This window comes from Phoxinus phoxinus (genome assembly GCF_949152265.1).
Source record: "Phoxinus phoxinus genome assembly, chromosome: 16".
NCBI classification, from domain to species: Eukaryota; Metazoa; Chordata; class Actinopteri; order Cypriniformes; family Leuciscidae; genus Phoxinus; species Phoxinus phoxinus.
The window spans coordinates 31,977,815-31,996,403 of NC_136891.1; the positions used below are offsets into that span (position 1 = coordinate 31,977,815).

General features: G+C 38.3%; 1 protein-coding gene across 4 annotated transcripts in view; it reads right to left on the reverse strand.

The window, feature by feature from the left end:
- Nucleotides 1-18,589, reverse strand: part of ryr3 (ryanodine receptor 3) — a 90,075-nt gene that overhangs the window by 34,747 nt on the left and 36,739 nt on the right. For all 4 annotated transcript variants that reach the window (XM_079583699.1, XM_079583700.1, XM_079583698.1 and 1 more), the window contains 24 exons: nt 17,686-17,819; nt 16,610-16,851; nt 16,252-16,444; nt 15,636-15,852; nt 14,784-14,888; nt 13,922-14,025; nt 13,512-13,595; nt 13,227-13,386; nt 12,935-13,079; nt 11,571-11,773; nt 11,123-11,297; nt 10,794-11,002; nt 10,473-10,700; nt 10,172-10,332; nt 9,836-9,995; nt 8,772-8,858; nt 8,459-8,685; nt 7,475-8,294; nt 6,096-6,296; nt 4,690-4,792; nt 3,842-3,976; nt 2,703-2,976; nt 1,914-2,028; nt 951-1,083 (listed from right to left, as the gene is read on the reverse strand). In XM_079583699.1, the coding sequence (XP_079439825.1) occupies nt 951-1,083; nt 1,914-2,028; nt 2,703-2,976; nt 3,842-3,976; nt 4,690-4,792; nt 6,096-6,296; nt 7,475-8,294; nt 8,459-8,685; nt 8,772-8,858; nt 9,836-9,995; nt 10,172-10,332; nt 10,473-10,700; nt 10,794-11,002; nt 11,123-11,297; nt 11,571-11,773; nt 12,935-13,079; nt 13,227-13,386; nt 13,512-13,595; nt 13,922-14,025; nt 14,784-14,888; nt 15,636-15,852; nt 16,252-16,444; nt 16,610-16,851; nt 17,686-17,819 (4,615 nt within the window). The remainder of the gene's footprint in view (nt 1-950; nt 1,084-1,913; nt 2,029-2,702; nt 2,977-3,841; nt 3,977-4,689; nt 4,793-6,095; nt 6,297-7,474; nt 8,295-8,458; nt 8,686-8,771; nt 8,859-9,835; nt 9,996-10,171; nt 10,333-10,472; nt 10,701-10,793; nt 11,003-11,122; nt 11,298-11,570; nt 11,774-12,934; nt 13,080-13,226; nt 13,387-13,511; nt 13,596-13,921; nt 14,026-14,783; nt 14,889-15,635; nt 15,853-16,251; nt 16,445-16,609; nt 16,852-17,685; nt 17,820-18,589) is intronic.

An 18,589-nucleotide genomic window follows, 5' to 3' on the forward strand; every position in this document is an offset into this window, starting at 1 on the left:
AATTACAGTTACATTTATGTGATTTATTACTGCATAAACTTGCAGAAAACTTTTATTCAGCAAGGACATTCAATTGAGCAAAAATGATAGTAACGTCATTTATAATGTTACAAAAAAAATTATATTTAATGTAAATGCTGTTCTTCTGAACTTTCTGATTCATGAATCCTGAAAAAAAGTTATCCTGCTTTCCATTGAATATTAAGCAGCACAACTGTTCAACTGTTCAATATTGCTAATAGAAAATGTTCTCTCTCAGTCGGTCACGTTCGACGTTACGTCCTTCAGGGAACGAGGGTTACATACGAAACCAAGAAGAAGTTTTCTTGAGGACCAAATCAGCATAGAATGATTTTTGAAGGATCGTGTGGCACTGAAGACTGGAGTAATGGCAGCTGAAATTTTGTTTGGCCATCACAGGAATAAATTAAATCAAAATAGAAAACAGTTAAATTGTAAAGACTTTTTACTGTATTTTAAAATCTTACTGACCCCAGCCTTTATAATGGTAGTGTAATTTAAGAAAAAATACAATTAATTGGAAAGATAATTTATATCCTTTTACAAAAAATAACATTTCCAATGTATAACTGCCAATCTTAATCATTTACACATCATGGGAGTATAGGGATAGGCTGAGAAAAGCTAAAAAACAGGAGGTAAGGACAAACAAAAAGTACAATGATTCATAATAATAATAATACACAGACTGTGGCTCGAACCACAGGTGGGTATATTTTTTAATTGCTATTAGTGGCCTTAATTGTGCTATGGGTGTGTGTGTGTGTGTGTGTGTGTGTGTGTATGTGTGTGTGTGTGTGTGTGTGTGTGTGTGTGTGTGTGTGTGTGTGTGTGTGTGTGTGTGTGTGTGTGTGTGTGTGTGTGTGTGTGTGTGTGTGTGTGTGTGTGTGTGTATGTGTATGCGTGTGCGTGTGTGAGTGTGTGTTTACCCAGCCCCACGCTGCTGTTCTCCAGGAGGTAGCTCAGGTGGTCAAACATAGACTTCTGGTTCTGACGGCTGATGCGACAGAAGTAGCACAGAAAGCGACAACAGCTGGCCACCATCTTGGGGAAGGCAATCTCCTGAGAGTTAAAAACAGCATTCGTTTTACTTCTGCTCTGACGGAGATTTCCTTCACACTTCAAATTAATCTTTCATCTTTTTTGCGTGCATGTCCTCACGTGGTGGCTAAACGTGTGTAATGTAACATACTCAAGATATCGACAGAAGCCCCCGAGACAGCTAAACCAGACTGAAATATGAGACGCGAGGCTCCACCGTGAATACAAGCAAATATGTTTTGTACTTCATCTGAGCAGGGAATATGGTCACCCTAAGTGCCTAGAACCTACGTCTCTTTGCGTGAGGCCTCTTTAATGAGGCTGCCAAGCAGAAATGAGAGACACTGTGGCAATGTCATATCTGGCATAGTCAGTGGTATTAATTCACATCCCAGACTCCCGACAAACCCCAAAAAGATCTGGCATGAGAAGCAACCCATTCCTCTCTTCTTGCCTTAGCTTTCGCCCTATTGCCAACCTTAAGCATAAGAAGGTATTAAGCTGTTGGACACAAGGCACCGTAGGTACTGTATTTGCCTATGTACTACGTGTTATCCCTCAAGATATCGTGTTTAGTTTAGTCTGGCTGAGAGGCTTTTCGTCTGAACACAGTGGTCAAGTGTCCAACTGAGTCAAGGGATCTTATTAAAATCATAAAAAAAAGCAATATTATCTAAAGACTAAATTCTTGTTTTTAATCATTTGATAAAATGGACAGAAGAAACTTTTCGAGTATGTGCATGACAGCCATCAGAATATAACACATCACATCACATCAAAGAACATAATCTGAGCATCCCACCCCAGAAAAAGCACTTTTAATGCAGTATTGCTAAAAAACAAAATAGTACCTTATTCTTGTCTCCACCCAGCACATTGACCATGACCTCCATTACGGTCTCGTGCATGCCAAGAACACGCATCAGATTTGGATGCTGGTAAAACACTTTGTTGTTCATGATGTCCCTGAATACAAGAATAAGATAAAACATTGATAGGATGTAGCTGTACAATGCAGAGATGCTTTGATATTAAAATTCTAGCCAATGCAATAAGGTGGATATAAAAAATTATGTACTATTTTGTCAAAACGAATTGAAAATAAAACAGTAAAATAAAATATAAAAAATCAATACTTTTAAATACATTTAAATATATAGTAAATAAAAGTAGTAAGATAAAACAGTAAAAACTAAAATCAATCATTTAAATCATTTTGAGGAGATTCCCCCCTTCTATGTAAAGCGCTTTGAGTGTCCAGAAAAGCGCTATATAAATGTAATGAATTATTAATTCATTATTATTATTATTAAATAGTACAATTGAATTTAGGCATCAAAATACTATAGGCCTAATGTACAGAATGAAACATTTGTATTCATTTTTATATTTGCTTAAGATTACATTTAACAGTGTTCATAATTAGTTTTCTTTAACTTTAAATGAGCATTTGATGAGCGTTTCATTAAATCTTAATGTAAAACTATGGCAAATGATTATGCACAATTAAATGTCCCATATTGGCCGATGTCGAACATTTAAAAACTCTTAATATCTACTGATAGCTAGTATGGAACAAAAATATCGTGCATCTTCAGGAGAATGTATAACCTCATAAAGACTGGAAGATGAAAATTTACCCCAGGCCGTCAATCATGAGCTGGCCCTCCTCTTCGCCCATGCGGACGCTGAGCAGTGACCGGATCTGGCCCAGTGAGGCCAGCAGGTTGATCGCGTCCGCTACAGACTTGTCACTGATGGTGTAGCTCTTCCTCAAAGCTCTGAGCAGCTCACCGACGCCATCATACTGCCTCCTCAAAAGGCTGAACATGCTGCGAACCAGTGCCGGGTCTAGGATTTTGCACTCCTGAGCCCAGCTGACCATAGTCTGAGATATCAGCTCCTTCAGGTTGGCTGGAGAAGACAAAAGCAGAGGAAGAAAAAAAGATATTTTTCCTCTGTAATGTGAAGCATTGAATGTGGATTATTGGTGAACTGGTATATTGTATTATATTGCATATATTAATAAATGAGTGAGGGTGAATACTGAATAGAAACTATGTTACTGATATTACATTTTAAAAAATAATGTAAAAGAGGTTTCAGACCTCTACTCTCGTCGTGCTTAATGTGTTAGGACCATTAGTATGTCGTTACATCTATTAATATTTTCTATTCACATATTTCCCCCGTATGCTGTTCTGAGAATAGCTGCTCTAATCACCTACTCTTCTCATCAAGAGAGAGTGCAGCACTGGCGCTTTTTATCCAGCATCAGCAAATTACATCCATTTTAATATCTACCTGTCCACCCATCGCTGGTAACATGATTCAAGCCTATGTTAATATTCTTGCCATCTTAATACCCTTTTATGCTTACTTGCAGCTCAGCACTTACTGCATTTCATTCTGGAGGCTATATAACAAATACAAAGTAGAAACACATTTCTAATCAGATGAGATTTTGCTGACCTTTTGGACAAAAATATATCACTTCATACCAGAGGTGAATATATACAATCTTCCATATCTTGCTTTTGATCTACTTCTTTGAGAGCCCAGCTAAGCTTTAAGCACATTCTGTACAAGTTAAACAATGCTCAACAAGTTGCCTAGACGTTTTTATTTTTCATTAGAAATGTTTGCACACTTTGGTTTAGAATGTTCTGGCCCTCAGGGGGAGACTGTCTTTGTGACCAGATAAAGCAGAGCAAAAGGCATAAAAAACTGTAAGAAATAAAAAAATGTTAGAAGATTTTGTTTTTGACAAGAGCCTTACTAGGAGCAGCCTGCTCTTGCTCAGTTGGTTCTTCCTCAGTTTTTTGAGGACGACCTTTAATCTTGTATACCAGGGACATCAGGCGGCCTTTAAGAGATGTGTCTTGCTCCTCCTCCTCCTCTTCCATAGGGATGCCTGCATATATACACAGAGATGAACACCTTATTATCATCCAACTACAGTAGTACATAGTAAAGCACTATATAAATGCCTCGTTCATTTGTTCACTTTGTTTGCATGTTCCAATTATTTGCGCTGCAATTGGCATTTCACGGCATTAGGGTTGAATTAATAATGTCTTTTAAATTCTAATTCCTGAATTTGAATTGTGTTGGAACAGGTTGTAGATTTGTAATTTAAACTTGAATTCAAGGAAGTAGAATTAAAGGGATAGTTCACTTTAAAATTTAAATTCTGTCATCATATACTCGCCCTTAAGTTGTTTCAAACCTTTATGCATTTCTTTCTTCTGCTGAACACAAAGGAAGATATTTTGAAGAATGTCAGTAACCAAACAGTTAACTTGTCCCATTGACTTCCATAGTATTTTTTTTTCCTACTATGTAAGTCAATGGGACCAGTTAACTGTTTGGTTACTGGCTTTCTTCAAAATATCTTCCTTTCCTTTGCAGAAGAAAGAAATTCATACAGGTTTGAAACAACTTGAGGGCGAGTATATGATGACAGAATTTAAATTTTAAAGTGAACTATCCCTTTAAAATGGAAACGTCACAAGCTCATATAAAGTAGAAATTGAAATTGATCTGACCTTTCAACACACTTATATAGAGAGAAATAAGGGGTGAGAATGGAGGAGGACAATGGAAAGAATGGATAAATATACAAACCACAATGTAGTCGAAGGTCATCATGGAAGCCTTGAAGTTCCTCTTGAAGCTCCTCGGGGCAGGTGCAATCATCCCCAGCGCTGAAGTTCAACAGCATGTTTATCTGCAATGCAAAGTTATTGTTGAACTTTATTGTCCAGTCTGTTTTCACAGAGCGGAAATTTATCTTTGACACTGCGACATACATTCACATTAGCTTACTGCTTAATTTACTGCTGTTATATGCTGCTTCAGGAAAAAAGCATCACTTCAGTAACTCTCAGAGAAGTAAGTCTTCTTTTTTTAATATGATGGATCATGAAATATAGATTTCATAAGCCTAACCTTTCACAGAAGTTATGTAACATTCTAATGGAAATCAGCTGTATATGTAGGAAACCTTTCTGTTGCCCTGGTTACAGAGACAGACAAGTTTATTTCCAACATGAGCTTTTGATGGACTGAAGTACAGAGGGGGTTTCTCAGTTAGTAGATGTGTGTGTTTTAAACAGGGTGAACGGTTCTGCCAAGCAGTCCTAATCAGTGTCTCTGAGAATAATGTGGGTGCAGAAGATGCATCTTCTCAGTGATCGAAACAGACGTGTAATTTAAAAAGTAAACATGAATAATTTTGGAAGACGTCCATTCTGAATCACTCTTTGAGCTGTCCTAAGCACAAATCAAAAGAAAATAAAGTCAAAAGACCTTGGCACTGGTTTGTTTGCACTACAAATTCAATTAAAAGGCAAAAATCTGTTCTATAATTATATTAATTAATTAATAATTCGTTACATTTATATAGCGCTTTTTCTGAGACCTCAAAGCGCTTTACATAGAAGGGGGGGAATCTCCTCAACCACCACCAATGTGCAGCATCCACCTGGATGATGCGAAGGCAGCCATTTTGCGCCAGGAGAGGAGACAGTGATGAAGCCAATCAGTGTATGGGGATGATTAGGAGGCCATGATGGACAGAGGCCACTGAGCATATTTTGGCATCCTGGGATTTTTTAATGAACACAGAGTGTCAGGACCTCGGTTTAACGTCTCATCCGAAGGACGGATGCCAAGGTGTTTGATTTCTAGTTCCCATCCAAAAGAATGTGGTTGCATTCAGAAATTAGAAGAAACATGACGACAGTCTACATGACAAAGGAAGTGAAGTGAAAGATACAACTTTCCTGTAGCTCGAACAATATAGTGTTGGTGCTTGCAACACCAAGGTCATGGGTTCGATTCCCAGGGAAAGCAAGAACTGATAAGAATGTAAATGTGTAACTTGAAATGCAATGTAAGTCGCTTTGGATAAAAGCATTGAGCAAAACATGCTGCATGTGATGAAGACATTGGAGATGGTCTGAAGTCTGTCATTAAAGTGTTGAAGAGTCATTAAAGGACTCTTGAGCTTTATAAAGAGTGTGGGTTACCTGCTCTTGGGGAGGTGAGCGGAACTCTCTAGTCTTTTTGGCCGTGACAGCAGCTGACATGTTGAAGGCTAGCATCAACTCGTTGTAGCGGAACTTCTGATTGTACTGAAGCTTGGATACAAAATCATCTGAGAAGGCCACGATAGCCTCAATGCGATGCTTCAGCTCACAGTCACAGAAATAGTGCAGTAGCTCACACATCTGCATGATAAACAAACAGAACCCACTTCATTTGAATGCATATATCTTATAGTTACTTTAGAAGAGTAACAGAGAGTTAAAAAAAATTGTTATAGATTTTCGCTTCCACAGAAAGCTTTTACAGTTACTGTTAAATCGTCCATATACTCAAACTCTTATACTTCAAACTCATTATACTTGTTTATACTTGTGTCAGGGCAATCGTGGTAGTCAGACTGGTAACTCAAAGGTTGCTGGTTTGATTCTCAGTACCGGTAGGAAATGACTGAGCAAGGCACCAAACTCCCAATCGCTCCCAGGGCGCCACAGCAAAAATGTGTCCACCCACGGCTCCGGGTGTTTGCAGTGTGTGTGTTCACTATTCACTACTCCTAATGTGTGTGCACTAACTTGGATGAGTTAAATGCAGAGGACAAATTCCAAGTATGGGTTGCCAAATGTCACTATGTCTCTAAATGCACAAGAATCATGTAAACTTCTGTAAAGCATTAATCTGATATTTCAGGGTGATATTATATACAGACAAAAGTTAAAAAAACACTTTTAGAGAAGTGTTATTCTAGTATTATTCATATACTTGTCGCGAGATGCTGTAATGAAGCGCACAAAGTAGGAGTATAAACAGTTTAAAAAATAAACAGAAAATACTATTATAATATGGAATAATATAATTTTTTTCCGTATTAATTTTAATTTAAGTTTTAGTAATTTTGTTATGTGCTTTTGTGATTTTTTTTAGGTTTATGTTTTTAAAATATTTCTATATAGCTTTATTTCATTTTTATTTCAGTTTTAGTCATTTAGTACTTCAACTTGAACTTATTTATTTCAGTTAATTGCCGAGGCAACATTTTTTTTTTTTTTCATCTAATACTTATATTTAGTTTGATCGTTTTAGTTAACAATAACAACAGTTTGAGCACTTTTTATTTACTTTTTATTTTATATTTATTTAGTTAATTTTACTTTTACTTATATCTTTTTTTATATTTTAAGGAATTTTTTTATATTTTAAATATATTAAATAATGATTAAATATCTGTCCAAAATTATTAGTATGTCAAGAGCAAGAATATTCCAATAGCATGAAAATGAAGGTTTACCATAATATGGGCATTAATCAGAAAATTATGTTCATGGCAAACGACAGGTCATCATGAACAAGACGAGTCATTCACCTGGCGTTTGACCGATTCAGGCAAGCTCTTCTCCAGAAGACCTTTGGGAAGCTGCTTGGCCTCTTTACTCTCCTCCTCTCCCGCCTCCACAGCCTTCTCTTCATTACTGGTGGCCTCCTCTTTCTCGGCTCCTTGTTCTGCAACTGCAGTCTGTTTCTCCTCCTCCTTACCATCCCCAAACACACTGGGGTCGATGAGGAGCAGAATGATTCTTACCTCCTCGCTGGTCAACGCCCCCATTATCAGCAGTGTGCCAATCAACTTGAGAATCGGAACAAACTGATACTCGACGCTTCCGCCCACAGGATCTCGAATGTGAGTGCCTCCGCCGTGCACAGCTTCCGTCAGCATACTGATGGCTTTCTCCTTCAGGATACCCAGAGGGATCTGGGGGCTGAAGAGAGGCTGATCACGCTTGGTGGTAATGAAACACGGAGGGGAGAAGTTGAGGCGAGTGGTAAGTGAGGTGCTCAGGCCCACTCCAGGAAGAGAGTGACGCTTTGAGTCGTCAGGGAAGAGGCGGATGCTCCTTGTCTCGTCCGTCACTGGGATTATAAACTCGTTGTTCATCATTAGATGGCCCTCTTTGCCTGTCTCCAGGTGAATGCTAATGAGGACATTGTAAAAGCCTTCACGTAGCTGACCAGTCAGGTATTGGTTATCAATGGTGTACAGGAGCTGCGATTGGTCGAGATGGCTGCAGAGGGCGTGAGCTACGCGAGTGTTGCCCAGGGCACAAAGGGCACAAAAAAGCTTTAAAGTGTGATAGTGGAACTGCCGTAGATCTTCATTTTCTGACAGCTCCATGATGTCGATGCACCTATGGTGGGAGAAACAGGAAGAGGTTTAAGATCATCCAACTCAGTTGGAATTTGAGTAAGGAGCCAAATGAGCACTTAAGGGGTTTTATTTCAATGAAAGGTCACATTCCCAGGATCACAAAGTTGCCAATGTGTAAAACTGAGTGCATGAGTAATGCATCACCTGTTCTCCTCTGGGACATGCACGCCCATCATCTGCAGGGGCTCCAGACATTGCACCACCCAGCCATGCCTCTCACTCACACGGGCCGTCTCCACAGACAGGAAGGTGTTGGGCATTCTGCTCCACAGCACGGACACAATTGTCTGGACATCCAGCCGAGGAGGACATTGGGGCTCCGGGTTTTTTTGTAAACTCTTGAAGATGGCTGAAGACAGGGGCATTGCATCCTGTGTGACGATTGATGCAGATGTCAGTGAATTACAGATATGTGAAACAGAGGAACTTGAGTACATTAGTAGTAGTATAGACTTACTGGGATTTTTGGAAACTCAAACTGGAAGAGGTTGGGACTCGTGGGTTTAACAAACACAGCAGGGAAGAGCTTAGTGTTAGGCTCAACCTAAGAAGGCAGAAAGCATATAAAGTCCATTATGATTATAGTTTACTTGCTCTATTTGGACAAGCAAGTGTTGCACACACTACTTGGTTTGCGCTACTTTTAATTGAAATCCAATCTGCTCAGACATGATACACCCTTTACATAAGTGCTAATGTGAGTCTGATTCAAAATCAGAGCCTGAGGCAAACTAAGACTAGACTGAGCACAGCGCTTCATTGATGTTATATTGCAATAGCCTTTACTAGCTCTCTGGAAAGTCTCACTTTCAACCCAACTCACGTTCCAAATGCTTAACCCTGTAAAGTCTGTCATTAAAGTAAATAATAAAATAAAATAAAAGACAAATCAAATAATAGTCAGAAAAAAGTTTTGTGTTAAGTTTTATATTTGATTCATCATGCTTTTATGTCCCATATACCGTATTATTATAGAGTGAGAATATGGAGCTCATACTCGAGGAGGAAATAAATACCTCAATTTTATTCAGAGGCCCAAACAATATGCAATTTGGTGCAGAGAATGTGATTTCGGATGCAGAGATTTTGTAAACCACTTGGTGTATGTAACATTAGTGCTAGGATAGCTTTGCACATTGTGACATCTCATTGGTCCAAAATAACTGTGCAATAAACATCAAATATCACCAAATTGCCAGGGACTGAGTCCACTGTCCACTGTCATGCACTGTCATTTGCAATTTTAATAGATCTATTTAAATAAATTAAAATAAAGTTTCTTTTTTTCTGTATCTTTTATGGTATACCTCTTAGTTGATCACTTATTTTATTATCTTTTCTATCAAATCTTTATATCAGCATTAATAGTCAAAATAAATGTGAATTTAATTATTGATATATTTACTCTTGTAGTGAGCTTTGCGTTATAATATTGCATCACAATACTAAGCTCTGTATGTTTTTTTACGTCTAGCGACATCCCTGTGCCCTATTTTGTTAAAGGTTTGAAGTTGAGATTACCTGGTATGCGTTAGGCAGCTCTCTGCCATTGGCAGTGAATGAGACCAGGCCTGAGGCAAGATCTATGGAGCAGCCAATCTCCAGATCAGTGTTACTACGGCCTGTGGAGTTGCTGACAGTGTCGCCAGCACAGACCATGTAACAGTTACTTCTCCTCACACTGAATTAAGAGAGATGACAAAAAGACAATAATGAGGAGATTCTGAGAACATTTCTGGGCTATGAATATATGTTGGAGAGGTGTGGAAATAACTGTGTGAAAAAGGAACAGCAGTCTGAATTGATGGGGTTTTTTTGGTGTTTATTAGGGTAATGAAAACCGTCTTTTGAACTGACCTCTCATGAACACGTCCCCGCTCGTCTCCCAGTGTTACTGTGACGGTGCGAACTGTGTTGAGGCTGAACTGTTTGCTGTAGTAATGGTAGTCTGGTGTTACCCAGCCCACCCAAACTGATGATGGATCTTGTCCGGCAAACACTTTCACAGAGTAGAAGTACTAAAGCACAAGCACATAGACATCAAAAGTCAAAATAAGAACAATAATAAGGTTATTTTATTATTCTCAAACGTAATGGATTAGTGGGCTGCAATGCAAGTACTGTACTTGAGTATAATATATATATTATAATTGTTTACCTTTGTAATGCTGCCATAATCAGTCTTGCCTCCATCGTCCTTCTTGGCTCTTTGGGCATCAGCAATCCCCTCATTGATATCAGTGCTCTTCCGAGGGCCAGAGTGGAAATCAACAGGCATGCTCAGACGACAACAGACCATGTCGTCATTGCTGGTCTGGGTGCCAAATGTCTTGTGTGTCACCTTTAGGCATGGAGGTGTGTCCACAGACCCATCTATTCTAGTAACCTAAACACAAAGGGATGCCAATTAAAGAACCCATTCCAGTATTTTCCAAGACAGTCCTGGGATTTAATCCACAAGTTCAGCATCATTCTATACCTCAATATGGGGGTGCTCCTCTGGCACATTCACAAATGTTGGCAGGCGTTTGCTGAACCACATGGTGACCTCTCGATTCATGTTGACAGCAAAGGGTTCAAAGCCCTCCTGAAGGCCACACATAGTGTAGTACTTAAAAGTATTAGCATCTTTCCCCAAGTTCATGCGACCAATTTGGGAAAGACCCAGGCTGCACACTGGAATGAACCCTGGGTGACAAAGGTCAGTTAAATTAATGCCATGTTCTATTTTATTTTGACCATGCAACTTTTTAAGTAATAATGTAAATGTTACAGGTTTTGTTTTTATGAAGATTATTGTCTGTTTACCTTCTTCAGTTTCAAAGTCAGCAAAGCAGAGCTCAGAGCCCTTGTTGGTGATTAAGAGCTCTCCATTCAGGGTGAATATCATGGATTTGTCCTCCATGTTGATCATGCAGCCCACCACATCTCCTTTATTCCATGACCGCCCAAAGAAATGACTGCCCCTATGCACCCGGCGGCCCTGGCAGGAATTTTTTGGATTAGATCAAAACCATTAAAATCATGTATCATTATTGACGAATACATTATTAGCAAACATTATTTGTTTATTTTGTGATCGGATGAAAGATAGTGTATGTAGATTCATGAGAAAATACTTCTGTTTTGTTCCAAATGTGTTTACAGTTCACACTGAAAATCCTTTGGACTTCACTGTATGTCCTCAATAACTTGTACCACTATATATCAAAAATAAAAACAATAACAGGCCAATGTGACAGTATCAGATAATCACCCTGTAGCCATCAAAGATGAAGGCTTGATCATCTAGTCCAAGTTCCTTATCAGGTCTGCATCCAGGCCGTGCCCAGCCCACCCGCATGTCGCCTCCAGTGAGCGCCTCAAACTCAAAATACCACTTCCCTGTCTTCACAGCGTAGGTCTTCTCCACACGGAAGAGACGGGTGGATTCAATGCCCTCCTCTCCATGGTGAGCAGCTACAGAATTTGTGAAAACATTTATTGCATATTTATAAAATAAATAATATATACAGACATGGACAAATTTGTTGGTAACCTTACATTTCATTGAAAATATGCTTCATTCCTCCTAAAAACGGAGTAAATTAAAAGGAATTATCTCATGTAGCCTTTGGTATGTCATATAGAGTAATGCAAATAAAGAATTTTCTTGATTCCATTGTTCCCAGTGTTCACCTCCTGTGTTTAGTTCCTGTTTACTTTGTTTCCAAATCCACCGTTGTTAGTTTGCATAGAGATTCATTATAGTGATGATTCCAACGAACTCTTTTGCTTAATTAGTATCACACTTGTAATCAGTCATTCAGTATTTAAATGGCGAAAGTATTCAATCTGCTGTTTAGTATCATTGTGTGCACCATACTGAACATGGACCCGAGAATGCAAAAGAATAGAGTTGTCTAATGAGATCAGAAAGAAAATCACAGACAAGCATGCATCTCCAAGCAACTTGATGTTCCTGTGACTACAGATGCAAATATTGTAAAGAAGTTTAAGATCCATGGGACTGTAGCCAACCTCCTGGACACGGCCACAAGGGGAAAATCAACCCTAGATTGAACAGAAGGATAGTGCAAATGGTAGTCAAAGAGCCAAGGTAAACTTTCAAAGATACACAAGCTGAACTCCAAGGTCAGGGTACATCAGTGTCTGATCACACCATCCGTCACTTTTTGAGCAACAGAAGCAAACTGAAGCTTTTTGGCATAGCACATCATATCTATGTTCACAGACGGAAATGAAGCTTTCAAAGAGAAGAGGCTGCTTTCCTGCATCTGGCACAGGGTGCCTTGAATCTGTGCTGGGCACAACGAAGTCTAAACAGAAAGCTCTGTCTCAGTCACAGCTCATGGGTCCTCCAACAGGATAATGGCTCAAAACATACAGCTAAAAGCACTCAAGAATGACTGAGAACAAAACACTGGACTGTTTTGAAGTGGCCTTCTATGAGCGCTGAATTGAATCCCAACAGACATCTATGGAAAGAGATAGAGTCTGGAGAAGGCAAACATTAAACCTGAGACAGCTGAAGTAGTTTGCTCATGAAGAGTGGGCCTGTTGACAGGTACCACATATATATATATATATATATATATGAGAGAGAGAGAGAAAACTCACACTCTTGATCAGGTGGATCGATGAAATATCCATATCCAACCAGAGTACGGATGGCCTCGCGAAGACTGTCTCTGTTCGATTTCTTAGTACGTTCATCTAATAAAGCATATGGCACCAACCGTGGATTACGACGGTTTTTCAAATCCTTTGAATAAAATGCAAAAGAGAGGATTGTACACAACTTTATGAGGGGAAAATGGTTCATTTTACTTTTAATCATTCTTAACGGGTTTGTTTGTCAATGCGCTTAAGGTAACATCATATCTAATGAATAATAAAAAGGATATTTTACCTGCTGAATACCATAGGTCCATCCTTGTTTGATGCGATCTTTGGCCCAAACATTATGAGCGTTTTCAGCCAGTTTATCAACAAGAACCTCTTGACCAGGTGTCAGTTTGACTTCAGAAAGGTCTAGCGGTGTAGGTTTATAACCATTTGCCATCATGTAGCTTTAAATGAATTAGGATTAAAAATATTTAACAATATCAAAACATTCATAAATCAGACTTTATTTAGACAGCTAGCTGAAATAGGAACTTTATGGTATTGTTTTTTAAATGTATGCTAGTTTTACTTCTTGGGGAGTTTCATCTTTTTCAAGTCTTCTTCAGCATCTATATTGACTTGTGCAACATGGCAGCCCAAAGCAAGTAGGGTCCTGAAAAAGAATAACTTTCAGAAAACTGAGGAACTTATCAGAAAAACAGTATGAGCAATACTTTATGAAAGATGCAAGTCGAAGTGTCAAAGACAAGTAGTGCAAAAGAAATGAATCTGTTCAACATCTCATTGAGCTGGTTATTGCGTTTCAATCTAAATACTGCTGAGTCTAGAGGCGTTATTGGGATGAATTTGCAGCCACAGCCTATCAATATTTACTGATGTGCATATAATTACAATAAGCATTTTAATAATCATAGCTCAAAGTAAAGCCTTACAGCATATGCAAATCTGTATTATAGAGAACATTGAGGTAATACTTACTTCAAAGTTTCAGTTGACATTTGCAGGTTATAATTCTTTTCTGTTTCTGGCAGTTTAGAAAAGTCGACAAGACAAGGGTGCTGTCTCTTGTTGTCATCTCGAACCTAAAAAATAGCATACATCAAATACTCCAAAACTAATACCACTCTCTAATTCGTGACCCGTAAAACTCTTTAGATTGATGTGGTGCGAGAGAGAATGCTAAAGTGTTTAGGATTGGTGGCAGAATGAAAGTGGCATTGTGCCTGCCAAGCCGCTCTTGTCCTGTAACCCCACACACTCACAGCAATGCCACCTTGAGCCAGCAAAATCTTATTAAACTCTGATTAATCAGAGACCAGCTGGGCCTCTGAAATATTTCTTATTAATAAATGCTCAGATCTGGCCTCAGGAGGAACGGCAGCGCTCAACCACAATTCATTTTTCTGCCACACTCTTGGACAGCACGCTGCTCATTAAGATTGTCTTAACTACTGTAATACCGCAAAGCTCTGTCCTCAGACTGCTTTTCCACTGTGCTCTGCAGTTTTGCAGTTACTCTCCTGCAGCGATCAGTGGAAGAAATAAAAGCGGATCAAAGCACTTTCCTTTTGCCATTACTATCTAAAAATAAGATCTGCATGGCCATCTGCTGTGTAGCTACTCGGGATGCTTAAATATTAATTTAGGCTGCAGCCAAGGACTCTCAATTCAGGTTGACATTTTCAATTATCCTCCTCTGGGTTCCTCCAGTAGTTAAAGTTACACAGCAGGAATTATCCTGATATCCGAGCTTGTCTCACACAGAGAGGATCTTGCTTTTGCTGAGAAATTCTGATGATGCTGATTAGTATTTTCACAGTCCCCAGAAATTTTTTCCTACCTTGCCGTACATCCAACCAAGCTCTATTTTGTTCATGCCCCAGAGCTCGTGGATGTTCTCAGCCAACTTGTCCCGCACATTTTCAAGATATGGAGGGAGGACAATCTGGATCATAAGACAACACCAACAACAAAATACAAATGTAAACCCATACAGAAATGTAATATATGACATATATGTCCCTATATCGCTAGTGACGCCGTCATATATGCTAAATATAAGACAATATATTGCTATCACATATATACATATCTCTACATATATGTTGATATAGGTTTTTAACATATATAAATTTGCCATATTAAATGAGTATATTGAAATATATTATGATGTATATGATTATTATTTATACAACACTGTATGTTTTGACCATATGTCACCGATTATGTTTAATTTATATATACCAAACTATTTACTATTTAACTATTTATTTCAAGTCTACAGATCAAGTCTACATATCCACATTTCATTTCAATTTCTAGCTCATTATCCACATTTCATTTCAATTTCTATCTTTCAATAGAAATCTTTCAATTTTTCTCGATTCTGATTGGCTGCAGGGTGTCCATTAAAAAGTGATGTAGGACTCCTAGTAAAGGAGTTCTAAAACAGTTAGATTTCGCTTGTAAAACTAATTAAAATATAAACTAATGGTTTAAAAATGTGTTATTTGGCAAGTGAACATGGTATAAGCGGGTTAATGCCCTTCAAGGTGTCCACTGTCAGGTATTAATGGACTTTGGTGGAGTATTAATGGACTTTCGCTGCACGTCGGACGGTTCACGCCTCGCCGTTGTCCATTAATACCTGACAATGGACACCTCAAAGGGCATTAACCCTTACATATCTCACCTGGCTGGTGTCGACAGGAACAGGAATGAAGGAAGCCTGGGACAGGAACTCTGTGGTGCCCAGCAGATCTCTCACTCCTTCCAGGTCTCTTTTATACTCCTTCACAGGCTCCACACGCATCTTTTCTTTGGGGAGCAGGGCTTCGTAACATGGTGCATAGCCCGCTGGAGGAAGGAACTTAAAGTCTCCATGGCGACCACCCAACAAGAGACGGACCCTTGAGGAAAAATAAAGAAAGATGCCATTTAAACTCATGATCAATTACTTGATTAATCCTAATACACCACCGGGTTGTTCAAAAATGTCTTGGTGCTACTTAATTTGTTTGGATTTGGTTGAGAAGTCAAATGATGAGTAATGGCCTTTCTCTGTTGATTGAACATAAAGCGAAAGAAGAAAGGGTTCATTTGTCACACAGAACTACTCCTGTACAATCATTTCAGAAGAGCTAAGCTCAAAGTGAAAATGATAGAAACACATGTTGAATGATTGTTACAGAATTTTGTCCTCGTTAATATTAAAACTAATGTATACTGTAAATCCGACTATTTTGTATATTATATGTGTTACACAACCCGATAGATAAAGTTGGGCACTTTATATTGGAGAAACTCACTTGACCCCTGCAGAGAAACTGACGACGGGAAAGAAGAAGCCATCTACATTGAAGTCTTCAAACATGCCTTGAACGGGCTGACCGTTAATTCGGAAAGACATGCTAGGGGCTCCGAGATCCAGACAGCAGCTCACCACATCATCTGAATTCAGCAAGTGCTGGTTAATAGAGGCCACGGCCCGTGGGATTCGCCCTATCAGACGTGGAAAGAATAAAGAATTTAGTAGATTTGTGTGAATACTGCTGCTCAAACAAGAGTATCAGAAATTATTTATGAGTTACGTTCATATATGCGTTTTTCATAAAGTCATATCAGATCCGCTAGTGAGGAACATGGGTAAAACAGCTTTAAATGTACCTGACCACAGATGAAGTCCATCAAAACTGTAGGAGTAAAGATCGTCACCCACACCATTTCCTCCCCAACCCTCTCCACCGCCAGGATAGGGGGCGTAGCCTTTGGTGGTGGCCCAGCCAACTCGAAGGTGGGTGGGCTCACTGGTCACATAGTGGTCTACTTGATCGATGATCAGCTCAAAGTACCATTTCTTATACTGCGCAGAGCCCTCACTCATGCCCAGGAAGATGTTGGGTCTTATACTGTATAAAAAGAGATCACATTGGAATTATAGAAAAAAAATACATAAATTATTAACAAATATTCCATTAACAAATACGTCCATTGAGGATGTTTGAGTGTTGACAATCACAGGTCAGCTTCACCAAAACATATAATTGTCTTAATTTTTTGTTGTTGTCTTGTGGTCTAGTAAATTATATACTGATATTTTTCGTACTCTGTCGACAAACACTTTTTTTCTTGTTTTATTCATAAATCGAAAAAAGTGTCTCACGCTTAAAACAAGAATGGAGCAAAAAACAACTGAGTAAAAGTAATTGAAATACAATTTTAATCTTACATTTTAATTTAAATAGAAAATCAGACATTCTCTAAAAACAAGTCTTATTTTCTTATGCAATTTTGCTTCTCAAATAAAAGTTTTTGGCATATCTTTTTTTATAGAAATCAATACTTTTATTTAGGAAGCACACATTATTGATAAAAATATTGATAAAAAGTGACAGTAAAGCCTTTTACATTGATGCAAATGATTTATATTACAAATAAATGCCGGGGTTTTTTTCTTCATTCTATTATACAAAGAATCCTGAAAAAAAAATGTAATTAATAGTTTTCACACAAATATTAAGCAGCACACTTGTTTTCAACATTGATGATAATAAGAAATGTTTCTTGAGCAGCAGATCAGGATATTAGAATGATTTTTGAAGGATCATGTGACACTAAAGACTGGAGTATCGGCTGCTGAAAATTCAGCTTAAGCATCACAGGAATAAATTCAATTAAATAACTTCTGAATAAGAAACTTATTTGTATTTGTGTGTATGGGGGTAGGTGAGTGGTCTGTCTACCTTTGGACATCATTGACCAGACGTGTCTGGAGCAGCAGGTCTCTCTTGGGAAGCAGGTGATCACAGATGAAATTCTGATTGGCTCTCACAGCCACACCATTGCAGACACACAGGGAACAGAGAACATCTAGAATCTGAAAAGGAGTGTGGGTTACAATTTAACAATGCTGTTGCTTTATTGCTCTAAACACATTTTATACTGCACATTTTCCCTACGTACAACTTTGTAGTCTTCTGCTTACATATTCTCAAGTGCATACTCGAGAGGGTTTGCTAGCGTAACATGCTGTGCAGCTCCTAAAATGTATTTACGAGTTTACATGACCTACATTTTATAAGACAGAGGAATTCTCAAGTCAAGTAGCACGGGTCTAAACCAGCAGAAACACCTGCCCCTTGTTAAAATGTCTGGATGTTTGCACCTCTTATTGCACCTTGTGACGTTTAAGCAAAACTTTTACTCTGCTGTTCAACAACTGGGGTCAGGAAGATTTTTTTTCTTTTTAAAAAACATTAAAGGCAGTTATAAAGTTACACAAAAAAATCTATTTCAAATAAATGCTGTTCTTTATAACTTTATTTTTATCAAAGAATTCTAACAAAAACTTATCACGGTTTCCACAAAAATATGAAGCAGCAAAACTGTTTTGAACATTGATATAATAAGAAATGTTTCTTGAGCAACAAATCAGCATATTAGAATAATTTCTGAAAAATGTGATACTAAAGACTGGAGTAATGACTGCTAAAAAAAAAAATCATCAAAACTGTTTTTACTGTATCTTTTTAATTCAAATAAATGCAGCTGTGGAGAGACTTTTTCCCCCCAAAAAATTATAAATCTTGCCGACCACAAAGTTAACAGAATTGTATGTCTACCCCATAATATAGAAATGTACAGATT